Source organism: Aspergillus udagawae (assembly GCF_001078395.1).
Source record: "Aspergillus udagawae IFM 46973 DNA, scaffold_9, whole genome shotgun sequence".
NCBI classification, from domain to species: domain Eukaryota; kingdom Fungi; phylum Ascomycota; class Eurotiomycetes; order Eurotiales; family Aspergillaceae; genus Aspergillus; species Aspergillus udagawae.
Genome location: NW_025091272.1, coordinates 1,422,351 through 1,440,370, shown reverse-complemented (window position 1 = coordinate 1,440,370; position 18,020 = coordinate 1,422,351). Strand labels below are relative to the sequence as shown.

At 49.5% G+C, this 18,020-nt stretch overlaps 6 protein-coding genes across 6 annotated transcripts; 3 read left to right on the top strand and 3 right to left on the bottom strand.

Annotated features, from left to right (window-relative positions):
* Window positions 1-769: 769 nt before the first annotated feature.
* Window positions 770-1,982, bottom strand: Aud_010737 (actin-related protein 2/3 complex subunit 2; the record flags this gene model as incomplete). The annotated part of the gene is made up of 5 exons (XM_043295570.1): window positions 770-849; window positions 902-950; window positions 1,005-1,105; window positions 1,156-1,826; window positions 1,921-1,982. 5 exons carry the CDS (start codon window positions 1,980-1,982, stop codon window positions 770-772), a joined length of 963 nt encoding a protein of 320 aa, XP_043151505.1.
* A 257-nt stretch (window positions 1,983-2,239) lies between these two features.
* On the top strand, window positions 2,240-5,273 carry Aud_010736 (snoRNA-binding rRNA-processing protein DIP2; the record flags this gene model as incomplete). The annotated part of the gene is made up of 3 exons (XM_043295569.1): window positions 2,240-2,256; window positions 2,326-2,580; window positions 2,657-5,273. 3 exons carry the CDS (start codon window positions 2,240-2,242, stop codon window positions 5,271-5,273), a joined length of 2,889 nt encoding a protein of 962 aa, XP_043151504.1.
* Window positions 5,274-6,338: 1,065 nt separating this feature from the next.
* Aud_010735 (metalloendopeptidase WSS1) lies at window positions 6,339-7,631 on the bottom strand (the record flags this gene model as incomplete). The annotated part of the gene is made up of 2 exons (XM_043295568.1): window positions 6,339-7,299; window positions 7,348-7,631. The coding sequence occupies 2 exons, from the start codon at window positions 7,629-7,631 to the stop codon at window positions 6,339-6,341; spliced, it is 1,245 nt and encodes a 414-aa protein (XP_043151503.1).
* Window positions 7,632-8,512: 881 nt separating this feature from the next.
* Window positions 8,513-10,084, top strand: Aud_010734 (DUF1776 domain-containing protein; the record flags this gene model as incomplete). Its single annotated transcript, XM_043295567.1, has 4 exons — window positions 8,513-8,545; window positions 8,607-8,955; window positions 9,016-9,179; window positions 9,233-10,084. 4 exons carry the CDS (start codon window positions 8,513-8,515, stop codon window positions 10,082-10,084), a joined length of 1,398 nt encoding a protein of 465 aa, XP_043151502.1.
* Window positions 10,085-10,309: 225 nt separating this feature from the next.
* On the bottom strand, window positions 10,310-11,202 carry Aud_010733 (uncharacterized protein; the record flags this gene model as incomplete). The annotated part of the gene is made up of 2 exons (XM_043295566.1): window positions 10,310-10,672; window positions 10,759-11,202. 2 exons carry the CDS (start codon window positions 11,200-11,202, stop codon window positions 10,310-10,312), a joined length of 807 nt encoding a protein of 268 aa, XP_043151501.1.
* Window positions 11,203-14,428: 3,226 nt separating this feature from the next.
* On the top strand, window positions 14,429-16,765 carry Aud_010732 (tetratricopeptide repeat protein; the record flags this gene model as incomplete). Its single annotated transcript, XM_043295565.1, has 2 exons — window positions 14,429-16,554; window positions 16,612-16,765. The coding sequence occupies 2 exons, from the start codon at window positions 14,429-14,431 to the stop codon at window positions 16,763-16,765; spliced, it is 2,280 nt and encodes a 759-aa protein (XP_043151500.1).
* Window positions 16,766-18,020: the final 1,255 nt, after the last annotated feature.

Below are 18,020 nucleotides of genomic sequence, written 5' to 3'. Positions count from 1 at the left end.
GGCGACACGACCAAGGGCATTTCGGGCGCCATTGGTGGGATATTCGTAGCGCCCAGATCAAATGAGTACAGCTGCCAGGGTGCTGCTCCCTTAGACTACTGCCTGGCATCCGCCAGTCTACTGGTCGCAAATCGCAATTGAGTAACTTGGCAATAAATCAGGCATCTGCTACTTGAATTCACCAAGTCCGTTGCTTTTTCTTGGGGGTGCTTGATTGAGCATTCTTTGGTATCTTCGCAGCCTAAAGATTCTGCAGTGCCAGTGCCATACTCTGAGGGATGCTCCCTGCAATAAGAACGTTGTCACACGTGCGTTGGCTGTGATCGAGAGGCTGGTACAAACACACATTTACCCTAAGGAAGCAAGGACGACAGATACCAAGAAGTAGTAGGGGCCCGAACGAGATCCACAAGTCTCAAGAGGAAGCCAAGATTGCGGTGAAGTCTGTAGACACGAAGAAACCAGGATGATTGTCCAGGTGGATATCCACCTCGTGCAGATTGACAGATGGATCCTTGATCATGGATACCCTGCAAAGGGGAAAAAAGCAATTACAACTGAAACTACGGCAAGAATGCGTCCAAATCCTCTGAGACACGTCAAATCGTCGTCAGACACCCCCTTGCCTATTGCTGAAACGGCCAAATAATCGTACGATAATATGCTCTCTGTAATTAGTAGAATTGTATGTGCACTTTCCTTGTTCAGCTTCAAATGCTTCGTACTGCCTTCGAGCCGTAATATACAACAAGAAACACGATTGACCGCTCTATCCATGAACCCTAAACGTACGACCGCTGGCCGTCTTTCGCTCCCGCTCCTCGTTTTCAGGTCGAGCTCTGTTGAGGACTAGTCGTTATTGTTAGCAACGAACTAGGCCGCGGTATCCATTGCGACTCACCTTGGAGGAAGTCTGCTGTCCTCTTACGCATTCTAGTGTGAATATATGCCTATACAGAGTCAGTGCATTGGAGAAGGGAAACAATGACATCATTGAAGCCTACCTTGGACGCCTTGATGTGGTAATGGAAATAGTCACGGAAGGTTTGGATGTGAGAGATATTTTCGTAGCGTCGCTGAGGAGTCAGGTGTCGAGGGAAAAGGACTATGAGCTGTCAGTCAAGGCTCGCGACATAGGCAATGAGATTTGCTTACCGAAAGTGACATAACTCATTTTACCGTCCCCAGCTGTCTGCAGACCAGGGACCCCCTGAAGCTCCAGCGGAGGGTCGCTGCGGAAGAGCACTTGGGGCGCATTCTGCAACGTCACCACGCGTCTTCTCGCGTCGACAAACTCCTGTAAGAAGACTTTGCCAAAGATACGATCCGTCTCTTCGCGGAAAACAGTGCTAAAGATCACTGTGACCCGGTCATGACTGGCCTTGATGTAGATTGCTTCCTCTTCCCGGTAATGAATTGCCATCAACTCCCCACCTTCCTTGACTCCCTGGGGTGCGGACTCCGACGTGTATCTAGATGCCTCCTCTGACAGCTTTGCGAATTCGTCGAACGCCCTTTCGAACGGAGCAGCCATGGCATTACGCTTCAGCAAGGCAAGCCGCATGATGAGCTCGTCCCGAGCTTCCTGCTCTGCAGGCAGGTTCTCTAAGTCAATCTGTACCGAGAAGTCATAGCCAGGCTCTGGTGTGACGATGTAGGGTCCATATTCTCTTTCCAGTACCTCTTGGGCACCGTATTGAACCAGCTCTTTGAAGCATTTCACGTGGATGGAGATAAGGATCTTGCTTTTCGACTCTGGCGTCGACAGGTGGAAGGTCACTCCGTCAAAGTCAGAAACAACTTGGTCAATTGAAACCGGCGCGCCTCTATTGCAACAAGCAGAAAATTCAATTCGTTAGCTGAAGTTGTAAAGGCCGGGACCTGCATATACCAAAGGAGGCGGGGAGGGGACAGCTATACCCGGAGAACCGCTCCGTCAGGAGGTTCTGAATGAGAACGTTCTGATAATCAAGCAAAAGCATGACGACAGACTGTGTATCGCAGCTCAGTCAATTCCGATAGAAAAGATAGTATCTTTTAGGCACCTGTAAATAGTGAACCAAGTTGATGAGTCGGGTTGACTGGGTGCCTGAGGGGGAATGACGGCAGGCGGTGGGGATTTGTCCGGGGTGGTTGCTCTCGCCGCCCGTAGTTTTTTTCTGGCGCATTTTGGCCTATCGATAGCAGCCAGTCTCGGAGCTCGTAAATTTTCCTTGCTATCGACTTGGGCATTCCAACGATGGTGAAATCATATTTGTATGTGCAGTCTTGTTCGGCAAATTTGTGCATGGTGGAATTTTGAACGTGAGGCACTAATTTTTGTAGGAAATTCGAGCATTCGAATACTTTCGGGCTCGTTGCGTCGGGTTCGTCGAATGCGATTTGGACGCGAGACGATGACCTCGCTGGTACTGCGCGCCGCACAGGCGCTGGAAGGGCCATTGTCGGTGCCGGTGAAGAGGTTCTCTGCTGGGACGTCAAGAAAGGCGATTTACTTGGACGGTGGCGCGACACATCCTGCAAAGCGCAGGTGACTGTGATCACTCAAAGTAAGACGGATGAGGACGTTTTCGCTGTCGGGTAGGTCTTTTTCCTTTTTATCAGAGATGGGACATTCATCTACATGATGCTTACATTCAGGATCGGTTCTATTTAGGTACGATGATGGAAGTATTCGTATCTGGGACTCGAGAACAGAGACCGTGATCATTTCGTTCAACGGCCACAAATCGGCCGTTACTCAACTCGCATTCGATGCTGCCGGTGTGCGCGTTGCTAGTGGCTCGAAGGACACGGATATCGTTGTGTGGGACTTGCTAGCGGAAGTTGGGCTTTTCAAGCTGCGCGGACACACCGACCAAGTCACCTCGCTCCATTTCCTCAATCTGTCTTCCGAATTGCTGCAAGCCGCTGGACTGAGTGAACACGCGGGATTTTTGCTCACCACCGGCAAGGACTCCTTAATCAAGGTCTGGGATCTGGCTACGCAACACTGTATTGAGACACATGTGGCCCAATCGAACGGCGAGTGTTGGAGCTTGGGCCTCTCCCCCGATCAAAGCGGCTGTATCACCGCAGGAAACGATGGAGAACTCAAGGTTTGGTCGATTGACGAAAGCGCTATGCTAGAGATTTCGCGGGAGAAAGTTGGTTCTGAAGGTCGCAAAATTCTGACGGACAGAGGGACGCTTTATCGGAACGGCAAGGATCGAACGATTGGTATCAGCTTTCACCCGCGCGCTGACTATATCGGGTTCCATGGCTCGGAGAAGGCAATAGAAATCTGGCGCATCCGCTCAGCGACCGAGGTACAAAAGAGCTTGGCCAGGAAGCGTAAGAGAAGAAAGGAGAAGGAAGCTCAACGGGCTGCAGACAAGGAAGGGGCAGTGGCAGAAGTTGACAATGAGAAGGTCGACGATATTTCCTCTGCGCCAGTCACGGAAGTTTTTGTTCCTCATGTCATTGTTCGCACTGGCGGCAAGGTCCGTTCTTTTGACTGGATTCGAACAAAAGCTACAGGCAATCTCCAACTTTTGGCTTCGACTACGAACAACCAGTTGGAATCGTACAGCGTCATCACTGCGAATAAGAAGAAGGATGATGATGACTCCGACTACAACCGCAACCTAGCTGTTGATATCCCGGGTCACCGTACCGACATCAGATCTATTGCCCTGAGTTCCGACGACCGAATGCTGGCTTCTGCCTCCAACGGCAGCTTGAAGATTTGGAACGTTCGTACGCAGAGCTGCCTGCGTACCTTGGAGTGCGGCTATTCTCTGTGCTCTGCCTTCCTCCCCGGTGATAAGATCGTTGTGGTGGGTAATAAGAACGGCGAATTGGAAGTTTTTGACATTGCATCCTCGACCCTGCTGGATACGATCAAGGCACACGATGGACCAGTCTGGTCTCTGCACGTCCATCCCGATGGCAAATCGATGGTTAGTGGTAGTGCTGACAAGTCCGCGAAGTTTTGGAACTTCCAAGTTGTCCAGGAAGAAATCCCCGGCACCAAACGAACTACACCACGCCTCAAATTGGTACATACAAGAACCCTGAAAGTTGCGGATGACATCCTCAGTCTTCGCTTCTCACCTGACGCTCGGTTGCTTGCGGTCGCCCTCTTAGACAACACCGTCAAGGTCTTTTTTACCGACTCCCTAAAACTCTTCCTCAACCTTTATGGCCACAAGCTTCCTGTCCTCAATATGGACATTTCTTATGACAGCAAGCTCATTGTTACTTGTTCCGCCGACAAGACAGTTCGCCTATGGGGTCTGGACTTTGGTGATTGCCACAAAGCATTCCTGGCCCATGAGGACAGTATCATGGCCGTCGCGTTCGTTCCTACCAACAAGGAAGGCAACGGCCACAACTTCTTCAGCGCGAGCAAGGACCGTGTCATCAAATATTGGGATGGTGACAAATTTGAGAACATTCAGAAACTCCAAGGCCATCACGGTGAAATTTGGGCTCTGACGATCAGCCATTCCGGCGAATTCGTAGTCAGCGCTAGCCATGACAAGAGCATTCGCATTTGGCAACAGACGGATGAGCAGCTCTTCTTGGAAGAAGAGCGCGAGAAAGAGCTTGAAGAAATGTATGACAACACTCTGACGGCGTCTCTTGAGCAGGATGAGGATGCAGACGGAGAGAAGGCCGAGGCAGTCGATGCTGGGAAGCAGACCGCCGAAACGCTTATGGCCGGAGAAAAGATCATGGAGGCTCTGGATTTGGGTATGGCAGACCTCGAGGTGATGCGGCAATGGCGCGCCGTTAAAGCCAGCCAGCCAAACGCTGCACCGCCGGCTCGCAACCCTCTATACATGGCACTGGGTAACATCTCAGCCGAGCAGCATGTGCTTAGTGTGGTTCAGAAGATCCCTGCCGCTGCACTCCAGGATGCTTTGCTCGTTCTGCCGTTCTCCAAAGTCCCTGCGCTTTTCACTTTCCTCAATATTTGGGCCAACCGCAGCTGGAATATTCCTCTCACGTGCCGTGTTCTATTCTTCATGCTGAAGACGCACCATCGTCAGATTATTGCCAGCAAGATGATGCGACCTATGCTGGATAGTATCCGGTCAACCCTGCGTCGAGTCCTCACCCGTCAAAAAGACGAGATGGGCTTCAACCTTTCTGCTTTGCAGATCATAGGCCAGCAAGTGCGGGAAGCCAGCACCAAGGACTACGTCGATGAGGAAACGTGGGAGCAGGAGCACCCACAGGTGACGGGTACAGGCAAGAAGCGGGCGTTTGTCCAAATTGCGTCTTAAGGGCTTACTAAAACTACGAGCATGTATTTTGTATCGGTGCATAAATGGCGTTGCGATTGTTTACACGATGTTGGTCGAGGTCGGCTACGAAAGTTCTATATCCTTGGAGTTTCGAGAAGGGCAAAAAGTTGGTCTGTTAATAGAGTATCTTGATTTCTAGACATATATATTCTGAGCCTGTACCATGAAAATTCGATTCCGACATATAAATGCAGTTGCGCAAGTGCAAAAGACCGAGCATTAGCAATCAAGCGAAGAGTAGTCTAATCTGTCACTTCAAGCAGTCAGCACAATCCATCATCAGAGGCAGTAATGGGACGCCGAAAGCAATGCCACGAGGGTTTAAACCCCGTACCGCATGCCTCCCCCGAACAAGAAAGACACAAGCGAAGCAAAAAAGCCCAAATCATCAACCCTAAACTCCACTCAGCAGAACCATTATAAGCACCGACGACAAGGGAGACCCCAATTTTGATATGGCAATCTCCTCAAGTCATACCTCTTCCGGCTCTTCCTAAAAGTATCGGTTCAAGAAAATTTTCTCATCATTTAGGAGAAGGCTGTGATTGGGCTTTGTTTGCATTTCGAGCTTGTTCTTGTTTGAGATGGGCTTCGGTTGGAGTTGGATGGGATAAGGATATTGCATACCAATTCTGATTAGGTGTAGGATGATTAGTGTCTCAAGTTGTTGGAATGGAAGCTGCTGGCATTGTACAGCTTTCTCAGTCAAGAGCGAAGCTCGATAGCCACAAGGAAAGAAAAAGTGGAAGAAAATCGTTCACTGGGAAAATTCAAGTGCCAAGGATCGTCGTGTGGAGCACTCAAGATCACGTGATTATTACTGGCATGATATCCCCATAAGATATTGCAAAGTCTTAACTACTGCAGCTTACAAGCTATCTTGTTTGAATAGTAGCGTAAGCTCCACCATCGTGCTTGAGTGGATGAAAGCTTTATTGACGTTTATCCTCAATTGAAGTCTATATCATCAAGTTCGAGTATGAAGTCATTTCTCGTAGAGATCATCATATCGTACAGTTCATCAAATCAATATGTGCAATTGACTCATGAGTCCTGCTTCATCATTCCACAGTTTGAACAAGTCCACCATTCTGTTTCCATGAATGTACCACATGTTTGACAGATCCAACCTAAGGGCCGCTTGGCGATACTGCTGTCAAGGGCAGCGAGGGTTTCCACGGCCCTAGTTCGGTTATTAAGAACAGTCTGGCTGGCAAATTGGCTTATCGGGCGCTTCTTCTTGTTGCGATTGTCTGTGCTGCAAGGACCTGTGGTTGACGGTCCAGATAATGATCTAGTAGCTGAGGGTCGTGGGCGTTCGGAGGCACAAGCATCACAGCACAAGAAGTTGGCTGGGTTCTCAAGAGTGCAGGTAGGGCATGTCCAGGGCTGTTCGTAAGAGGTATTATCATAGGTGAGATCAATCGAGTCTTGCGGCTGAGTCGAGGTACTAGCTTTGGTGTTGTCTGGTACAGGAGGAGGAGAAAGAGCTGATCGAGGCCCGGCAGGGTTTTCCTGGGAAGGAGGAATGTAAGAAGGCCCATACCTCTCCCTTTCTTCTTGCTGTATCAAATCAATGTAAGCTTCCATGATGGCCCGTTCGTTTGCATCGTCTTCTTCGGCTTTGGTGCGAAACCCATTCCTAGAGGCTTCCTCTGCAAGCTCAACGCTGTTGTCTGCCCCGGAGGCACAGCCTTTGGTCACGTCGATACGCCTCTGCGCGGCATCAGCAATGACTCTGCGCATATCTGTTCCCCGCAATACCGGGGCACCGCCAAGCCGCTGCCCTGATCCTGCTGCAAGGGCCCGTCTCCGCTCTGCAGCCGCTCTGGCTACGCGGCGCGCCTCGTCTATTGGCATGTTCCGACCACCCAAGCGTTTACCTTGGGAGAGGAAACCCTCTCCGGTGTAGCCTTTCATGACTAGCTCTTCATGTTCATCACGTAACTGGTTCCATAAGGCGTGGAAATGCTGATTATGTGGTCCATGTACAATATGACAGAGCCTGGATATATCAATGAGTGAGTTCTCTGGAATCTAAGCATCGACTTACTCGTGCAGCATCGTATCAACTACTTGCTCTAAAGGTAAGAATTGACGCTGGTCGGAGGGGTATCGCAAACGGAGACATATTTTCTGGCCCGCGTTGACATTCAAGCCCAAAAGATTTCGTTGCTGTGGGTAGAATTCACACAGTGTTCCTACCCTCCAAGCCCTCTGACGCATAATAGGTTTGACTAGGGAAGCGACCTTCCGGAGCATCAACAAAGCCTCTGCTTCTCTGGGCCGGTGTTTGTCATGTTGGTACTCGGAAACCAGTGGGTCTAGTTCGCGCATATTGATGGCCGTGAATAAAACTTAGTCGATTTGAAGATAATCTGAGGAAGATATCGGAAAAAGGAGCTGTGGAAATGATGCTGTTTGAGTTCTGAAGCTGGCTCAAAGAGGATATATGCCAGGCCGACAATAATTGCCATATACCTCTCTCTGTGCCAGCTGATGAAAGATATCCGTCAGGCGCGGGTGTACAAGCCTGTCCAAAATGGCAGCATGAGTTCCCCTGTCCCAAACAGATATCAAGGAGAAATATATTTTTGCCACATTCTATGTATTCCAATAGACTCCAGGATAGTGTGACAATGTCGAAGGGCCTTGCTACTTCATTCTCCAGATTGATAATCAGCGGAAGACATTAGAATCATGCTGCCTTCGATGATAATCACGTGCAAAGTTCACACCCTTCCCTGAGGCCAAGAAGTGGCTGTCAGGCATCACAGAACCTGTTGGACGCTCCTGAATGACCAACCAAGGGGAGGGAAGTTGTGGCAATTTTGATGCATAACGCAGCTGCTTAGATGTACTACTGAGGCTAGTACGGATATGGACTAGTTTACATGAAGTCAAGACTGTGAGATAAAGAACTTAGGTGGAGATCAGTGTATACTGCAACATTTCCAAGTAAACTCCTTAATGAATGAAAATACTCAAAATCATGTGGATATTCTTTGGTACAAATAGCAGCTTTATATTAAGTAATTCCCCAGGCTCAAAGCTACAGTTGACATCCTTATCCTTATCCTGGACTGTGGAGTATGTCGTGCTCATGTGACTGGTTGATATACATTTGCTGCACTTATCACTTATCAGTAGAACTTTTTCACCTCTATCAACCTCTGTGGCATCGAGCATTTAGCTTCTGATTTTAAATTCCGATCAAGATGACGAGCGATGACCAGTTCTTCTTTGATTATGTGAGTTACTCGGTCTCCCTTACTGCCAGTCGCAAAACTTACAAGATGCTTCAATCTCCAGCTTGCGTCGATTCCGCATGACGTAAGAAGATACTCGTTCGAGGTCGCAGATTCTATCGACCGGCAAGTCGATCACATCGCGACAGTGATTCGCGATACGCTCTCACATCAATCTTGGCTACCTCCTGCGATCCGACCTTTGCCCAAGACGTATCCAGGCATCCATGCGGCGCGGTCGCAGTCTTTCACTGATCGCGCCTATGACTGGGTGATCCGAAATCGAGCATGGAGCGCTGCTTTAATCGCATTTATTGGGACAACCAGCGTCCTGTATTTTGGGAGTGGCAAGCTACATGGTCGCCGGCGGAAGGCAAGGAGGGCAGGAAATGGTGCTCGAAAGGAGATAGTTGGTATGTTATCAAGATGGTAGATCTGTACGGGTTGTCCATAAGGGCTAACTACTTGGTCAGTTGTCGCCGGGTCTCCCCATGAACCTATGACCAGAGCGATTGCCACTGATTTGGAGCGTCGAGGCTATATTGTGTTTATTACTGTCACATCAGCTCAAGAGGAACAGGTGGTTCGGTCGGAAAACCGAATGGACATCAGAGCCCTTTGGCTTGATCTAACAGCGGTGAGCCTCCATTGCGCATTTCAGAAGACGAACTATTGCTGACCTTGTTAAAGACCCCTTCGCCTTCTGAGATTCACCCCTCTCTGCGTGACATACATTCCCTCATTACCCAACCGCAATGGCCGATGCCTGGCGTACCTCCCCATACGTGCCAGCTAAGCGGCATTATCCTGGTCCCATCTCCTAATTATACAACTGGCCCGGTTGCCACTATTCCACCATCAACCTGGGCCGATACCATTAATACTCGACTTCTTTCTCCTATACTAACCACTCAGATCTTCCTGCCTCTCCTTACTCTTCGCAGCACGAATAGCACTCTCCTCGTACTCTACCCCTCTATATCGTCGTCGCTTTCAGCACCATTTGCCGGTCCTGAAGTCACTACTGCGCGTGCTTTGTCGGGATTCGCGACCACTCTACGGACAGAGTTGCGGCTCTTGCAGCATAAGAACATTGATGTTGTGGAGTTGAAGCTTGGCAACATCGACCTCGGTCCCCAGTTCCGCGACGCGCAGAGCCACGTCACTGGGACTGAGGTTCTCGCATGGAGCGCACAGCAACGGTCTCTCTATGGGCCGCAATACCTTTCGAGCATCGAACAGCGGCCCGTGGCATCTGCAGGGCCCAGTACGGTGCGAGGCTCACCTGCCAGAACGCTCCACTACGCGGTATTGGATGCACTGGAGCCAGCATCAAAAGATATTTTTGGAAGAAAAGTGCCCAAGAAGCGGGTCATATACGCTGGACGAGGCGCGAGGTCATACAGCATCATTGGCGAATGGGTTCCCGTCGGCCTGGTAGGATGGATGATGGGCCTCCGAGGTGGGCACCCTACAGCGTCGGACAGCGCCAGCAATAGCAGCAGTGAGACTGCCTGGGAAAAAGTCAATGATGCACGATAATATTTCTGCCTATTTTGGTTATAATTTGGATACTGGCCCCACTGACATGCCTTGATCTGTCAAATCCCATCTCCTCTCTATTCTGGACGCAACGGACATCTCATGAAAAAGAATACTCAATTGCATCTCATCTATTATTGGATCGCAGCGCGCACACATACATGCTCGTTATTATTATTATTATTATTACGTATTATCCTATATATACACCACATAATACCTCGACTAGACTCCGACATGCCGCATCTCAGGAACGTTCTCCTTGTCGTAGACCGACCTCTTGATCTTTCCATGGGTAAGCCTCCGCCTCAACCAAATGGCAGCCCACGACAGAATGAAAATGACCAGGATCGCTGCAAAGATCCCAAAGGAGTAAGCAGTCACGCGACCACTATGTTCGCCATTTGGCCCGGGATCCAAGAACGAGTAGGTGTAGAATCCCTCAGTGTGGTAGGTCAAGTACGCGAGCGAGACATACAGCAGGAGAATCAGCACCAGGAACGGAAGTGTCAGAAGCGAATGCGGGTTTGTGGCGGGAAGGATGATTTCCAGCAGCGCCCAGAGGGAGTTGAGGCCGTGCTGCGAGATCTACAGTACATCATTCATAGCGTTAGTGCGACGCTCGACACTCACTTTGCGACTTTTATTTGTTAGTTCAATGATGGAAAGCATACATTCGACCAAGCCTCAAAAGTCCGCGTATACCATGGCGGCTCAAACAGAATCGCCCAGAACACGATCGTCACGAGAAATGGGAAGGTAGTGATGGTCGTATAGAAAATCGCATGTAGAGCGCGCAGCGCACGAGGCAGTCTGTCGAAGAGCACGGAGCGCCCCGTGCGTGCGTAGCATGCTGTATGGATTGCCGCGACGAGATAATAGAAGCCCAGACCCCAGTACGTGAGCCAGGTGAAGTAGCTGAAGCTCTGGCCAATTGCGTCGGAGTCGCCGTGTGTGCCGTCCCAGCCCCAGATGAAGAAGATGGTGACGAAGATGTAGAGGGCAACCAGGGCACGGAGGAGTGCGAAGGGGAATGGGGGGAGGAGCCAGGAAGTTTCGTAGCAGTGGTGGGAGTCGAGGGAGGAGTCGACGCCGAAGGAGGGTTTGGATAGCTTCATGTTGGCGACGACGGCGGCGGCAGTGGTGCGCGCATGAGGATAGGAATTTGTGGGGGAAGAGTGTGGGAAAGGACTGGAATAAGAGTTATCTAACGGTCGTACTGATACTGAGGTTTGTTCAAGAAAATTCCCGCTAGGGAGGTTCAGACTTTAGAGGCTGAGCTAAGTTTGTGCGTTGTTTCTAGTGCTGTCGCCATCTCAATATTTTTGTCGGTTGCCTTGGGATCAAACCATCTACAAAATGTAACGGTAAGCCTGCGCGGTGGATACGTGGATTGAACCTAAGCGATGGCTGATGGAGACTGGAACTTGACTATTTTAGTATAGAGACTCCATACACAGACTCGGCTGTGATCCGACTGTGCATTGGTTTAGATGAGTGAGGCTTGATTTCGTCCCATGGACACCTAAAAAAGGTTTTGGTACTATTGACACACATTGGCAGTGATAGTTCAATTCTCCTTAGTAACAAAGTGACATTGGAAGCAATGTGGAGCGAACTGGACTTGAACCGCTGTAGGAAGGACGGACGACCAATCCCAAGCCAACGGGTCCGAAGATAGAAAAAGCAATCACCGCTGAGGAAGAGATGAAGATGAGCTGCTCTATCTGGTGGTTACGGGGGGCCAGATAGACAGTGCGAATGGAGTTTAAGAAATACAAACATTTCTACAATGAAATTGAAAAGACGCTAATCGAGTCGAAGGTATACGAGACTCTGACCCCCTGCCCTAGAGGCCTGGACGATCTGAAGATGAATGGTACCTGATAAACTACACCGTAATATTAATCGTAGCCATCAAGTTAAACTTTGTGGAGATGCAGATTGACTTTTGATGTCTTTCACAGAAGTCATGGGACCTGTGGCTGAGCCTGAAGAATGAGGCACCAACGCGACCTTACCTACCTTAGGTATGCTCAAGCCTGGCCTTTTAAGGTATTGGGGATATAAAAGTGTTGTCATTCTCCATGGAAGCATCCATTGATTTGTGTGTTTGATAAGGGAGCTCTCATACAAAAGATACACCCTCCCTCTCTTTCTCCACAGCGACTTGGCGCCTTACTCAGAGAGAGGCAAGCAAGAGAGGCAAAACGCATATCAAGGCAGATAAGCGCCCCAGAGGCAGTGCTGGAATATCTTGATTGTTGACCTCGCCTGCCTCCGTACGAATGGTAACCAAGTATATATATAATACCTTATGGTTTGCACCAGACCCTGCTCGGTAGTGATAGTCTCGAATAGTCCAACCAAGGATATTGGTTGAGTCCTTCCAAGTGACTGGAACGGGAGATAGCTGTTCACATCGCGAATGCAGTTTTCAGGAGCAAATCTCACATATGTTTTATTAGTTGGTGTCCTTGATGCTCTGCGTTAGATCGCCTTTAATACACCTTTACTTGAGACCATGCCAGCAGCACATTGACATGATAGTCCAAGACAGGGCCTATAACAATATACTATTAATATCTATGTAGACTTAAACCATCCTGAAGGATAATATCCTGGTGTTTCCTCTGGACTATTAGCGACATCTTAAAGACTGGAAGCTCAAGACAGGAGTTGACTGAAGTATAACTAGTGATAACCACACACTCAGTAGGAGACATCCACTCCGTTTAGAAGGGATCTCATGGGAATAAGTCAGTAACCACTCAGCAAATGCCCAATAAGAGGTCATTATTCATTATTGCAAAGCAGCACTTTGATAAATGTCTCAGATGGTAATAAAAGGCGACGGAATTATGGAGTACTTCATTTAAATAGCTTCTCAAAGCCCAACCGTAACCATAACCACGTACTTTTCAACCTGGCAGATATAGAGTCTTCATGGAATCAAGGTGCCAATGGTTCAAGTCCCTCAGTTGTGTTTTCGACCAAAGAATTGTTGGTCTCTGTCGTAAAAACCCACGGCACAGGGGCTCGGGCGATGATTCAAAATGTTATATATAGAGATACCCCACTTTCGGTCTCAGGATGACCCAAACTGTGTGAGTGTCTATCCTTGGTAAGGCCAAGGTCTGAGCATCGAACCTACGGTATGATTTGCCGATGAGAAGCTTCAAGAGATATTAATATGGATGATCGTCGTAAGTTGGGAAGAATTCGACTGTCGTTCTGGAAGCTTGATAGTCTAGATCATCATCTCAATTCAGAAGACATACCTTGTACGCGTACCAACTGGCTACAAAGACACAGTCTCTCTTTGGGATTCTACGAATTGATGCGCTTGTGACGATGATAATAAAGGCAACGCCATGTAGTGCAGCCCCTGACTCTAGCGGTAGGAACGTGATGTTATTCCATGCTAGTCATGTAAATAATGTAAGTGTATGTGTTTTCTCTTGAGACGTTTTCTGGCTTGGCACTCTGAATGGTAGGTTCAGTGTGGATAAAGAGCCAAACCTCTCTGAAATCTGCTTACGTACGAAACAAGGTACACACTGAAAACGCGTTGAATACAACCTAAGCATCGCTCGGCGTGGAGAATGCCCAGACTGTCTGCCACTTTTTCCCGTAGTCCACTCTGCTATTCCGCCCCTCGTTTCGTCTAGTGATCGTCAGGGCGTCGAGTTGAATGGTCGAAAAATCTCATGGGTTGTGTTTGGGACCCGTCGAGGTATCATCCAGGTTGTTAGGTTCCCTCCGACTACCTAGGAAGCCTATTTCCTCTCCCTCCTCGACGTCCGCCATCATCACATCTGGCTAGATATCCAGTCGCTTTCTTGGAGTCGCGATGCTTGATCATCGCTGGTCTTCTTGATTTGTGGCACTTTCAACCCTTTGATCTCTTTTATTGATTTTGTTGATTTTCTTGACTTCATTCTCCTTCAATTTTCCAACTAACCCGTCATTCATTGAACCTTCAAAGGAACTAGTATCACTATCCAACTAAGCCTGGCCTGCTGCGCTCCTTTCACTACTCTTCATACTCACAGCATCACCATTCCTTTTTTAACTTCTGTAATTTTTCCTCCTCCCTCCTTTTGTTATATCCCCTCACATATTTTCTTTTCTCCTACTCTTAGGGTATTTCTCGCAGTTTTATGCGCGGCTCATCTAACTGTCTTCGATTTCAACAGAGAACCCTCCCCGATGCGAAAAGTTGCATTCACGAACGATTACAGCGACTCCGGATAGATGAATTGAATGGACTATATCCCGCTGTACAGAGAGAACAACTGCTTATCTCAAATTCCAACGCCTTGAAGCCCTTGTCCCGCAACCATGGCCTCCCGGCCGCAGTTTGGTGAAACCCGCTCCCAATCTTACGATACCCTCCGGAGCCCCTCGCCGCGCGTCGAACACTTTGACGGCGAAATTCCTCCTGCGCTCTCCCCTCTTGATGCGTTTGCTGCTCAGGGTCGACTCCTGGCCCGGCAATTGGAACAGTCGAAACGGGGAGAAAGGCGCATGAGCAGATTGCCCCCTTCCAGCGTCGCACGATCTTTGTCACAGGGTCGACCAGGCTTCTTTCGGGGTCAATCATCCGGCGATTCTTACTACTCTCAAGGTGGAAGAGGCGGGGAACTTGCGAGACGTCCTACTCAGAAGAATAATCCAGAGGTTGAGGAGCCAAAGTTTCGTCCACATTCCGAGCACCCTCGCATTAGTGCTGTTTCGTACCTTGCCAGCGAGGATGGCTTCGGACAGGATGATGAAGAGGCCACACCGACCGAAGTACCTACGCCGCTCCCTAGGGAACCAGATACCTTTGATGTCCCGCGTGCTGAATCTCCTGACGAAGATATGTCTATGGGCAGTGCACCGGAGGCGACCCCACGGTTCTATGCTTCCGGTCCCTCCAGCCCTGCTAGCCCTGTCTCCTCTGTTGGTCTTGCTATCGCTGCGCCGTCTCGGACTTCGTCGACCGATTCCGCTTCTCGACTCAATGTCCCACGAGGCCTGGCACCGCCTCCTTCTCCACTGTCAAGGCCATCTACCAGTTCCAGAGCCACTCAGCCGGAAAGTTCCGATGACGATAATAGCAGTTCGAACGCAGGGTCAACATTTTCAAAAGCGCGCAAGCTCTCGTCCTGCAGCGCCATGTCGCTGCCGTACTCGCCAATGTCAGCCAATCCCCGCTCACACCCTCGGTCCCCATCCATGAGCTCGGAGACATCAAATACTACGGGCTATCTTCCCCGCCCGTCGTTCAACTTCTCGCGTCCCTTGAGTAGGTCCAGCACGAGCCTTTCTGCGCCAGTCACCATTGGTGGTATGGATCAGTCGTATCAATCGGGTACGATGCATCGCGAGCATAAACCCAGTCCTATTATTGTGCCTACGCCATCGGACCTAGCCAACCATTCGCATGAGGAGCCATCATCCGCAGTGTCTTCGTATATCTACACGAAGTATTCACTTCCTCGGGGTCGCAAGGTCTCCAGAAACTCTGTTGTGTTCTCTGGCCTGCAGACTCCTAACTTTGAGTGGAACGAGCCACTATTCGAGAGCCCACCTCCTGCCGGTACGGAGGCGCGTCTGAGGCCCTCGCGGACCCCCTCTCCGCCGCCCTCACGGCACGAATCGGTGTACTCGCAGTCCGTATATTCGCAAAAGGCGCATTCGATGTGCGGTACTCCAACAACAGCCGGACCAAATCCTTCGACGAACGAACCCGGTCTGCATTCTCGGGAAGCTGAGGCCACGTCTGAGCCCGAGGTTGACCAGGTAGAGCCTCCATCTGCTGAGAAACAGAAGGCGGTGGCACCTCCACCAGAATCGACAACCTCGAACAAAGAAGATAAGGAGGATACAACTTCTTCTGCAGACTCCGCCTCCACGATTCGACCGCAGACGGGCAGAGCAGCTTCATCATCTGGTATGATCACCGCAGATGAGCATGTGGCAAAGGGGATTGAATGCCACGAGAAAGGATCTCTAAACGAATCTACATATCATCTACGGATTGCCGCCAAGCAGAACCATCCCACTGGAATGCTTCTCTATGCCCTCGCATGCCGCCATGGCTGGGGTATGCGACCAAACCAACGAGAAGGCGTGCAGTGGCTCCGCAAAGCCGTCGATTGCGTGGGACTGGAGCTGATGGACGATTCGAATGGCACTGTACCCCAGCGAGCAAAGGAGATGCAAAAAGCCTATCGTGCGCAGTTTGCCCTCAGTATCTACGAGCTTGGCGTGAGCCATCTGAACGGGTGGGGTATCGAGCAGGACAAATCTCTAGCTTTGCGCTGCTTCGAGATTGCAGGTCAGTGGGGCGATGCGGACGCGCTGGCAGAGGCTGGGTTTTGCTACGCGGAGGGTATCGGCTGCAAGAAGGACATGAAGAAAGCGGCCAAGTTCTATCGCCAGGCGGAAGCGAAGGGGATCAGCATGGTTGGGAACAGCTGGTAAGCCAAGATCGGATACCAGATAGATCGGTCGATGATACTAATGCGCACTTATAGGATTTACAAGGACAAGTACAAGTCCGATGACGAATCCGTCCCTCGTTCGCGTGGCCGAGGTCGACAGGGCGGAACGCCTGAAAAGAACGCCCGCAGCAAGTCCCGAACTCGCAGTCTTTTCCATCGCAAAAAGTCTTTAGCAGCTGAAGCTTGAACATTATGCAGTTATCGTTGCCCACCATTTGTCAGGAAACAGAAAAGCCTTCGCTGTCGTTCCTTGAGCATTTTCTCTATGTCTTCTTCTTTCCCTCGCTCATTTCACTTCTGTTCCTTTTTCCGCTTTATCCCATTCGACTGTTACAGCTCAGCAACAAGGTGTACTGCCACCTAGCTGAGTTGAAGCCTGTTCTTGCATTCGTGTGAATGCATCATCTAGAGCTAATGCTCGTGATGATTTCACTTTGTTCATTTTCATCTTTGTCACTTCGTCAACTTTCTCTTCCATTCTCCTGTTCATTATTGAAGTCCGTGCAGGACCTGCCGGCTACCTCAGTCGACTCTGGCGTGGGTGCTGCCAATCTGCCACGGGACCATTTTGGCTGCTTTGTGAGCTTTGCCTCTTTGACTTTTCTTGGATACCCATAATTTCTAATCACTGTGTGATGCTGTCCTGTTCCATCACCATTTTTCCCATCTATTTTTATCTTCAACAATTGGTGCCTCTTCCTTTCTTTTTTTTTTTTCCCCCTTCACCTTTTTATCTTCTCTCAGCTGGCGATGTATATTCTGGCAAAGTTTATAGCTGATGATCCTCATGATATTCAAACTTAATTGAAATGTTTCTCTGTACAGGAGGCCTTGGTGGGCCCAGTTCTGGAAGGCCTTGTGAGATTTCCAACAGCGTAGCTACGTGCTTTATATCTTCTAAAAATCGACTACTAAGCTATAGTATAAGCGCAGGATAGGTTGGTAGACCTGTGAAAAGACGATGTAGCGCCGTGACCTTTTTCCCTACTGTGGTTACACAGCAGCTTCGATTGGCATTTTTGCCCTCATACTCGCTGACGGTCATACCCGAGCCACTGGATAGAAGTAGACTGCTAGAATGCTGACGACAGAGACCTGTAGATGATTGGCGTCTTTCGTATGGACCCGAAATTCCCATCAGCAGGGGAACCCTAGGTTGACCGTTATATGCAGATCATCGTCTCAGGTGTGGCTAATGCAATTATTTTTATCTTTAGTTTGTAACAAACCTTCAGGAACATGGCGCCATAAAGTCCTAAATCCACTCAATGGATGATAACTCTCTTACATAAAACTGATGATCTGAGGTAATCAGTTGTGTCTTCGATTTGCGACTGCCGATCGATCTCAGGTCTTGGAGCCTCTGTCATCGAATCAGCACCGCCTCCGCGATGACTGATGGTTGCTCAAAAACCCAAAAGTTCATGAAATTCTTAAGTGGC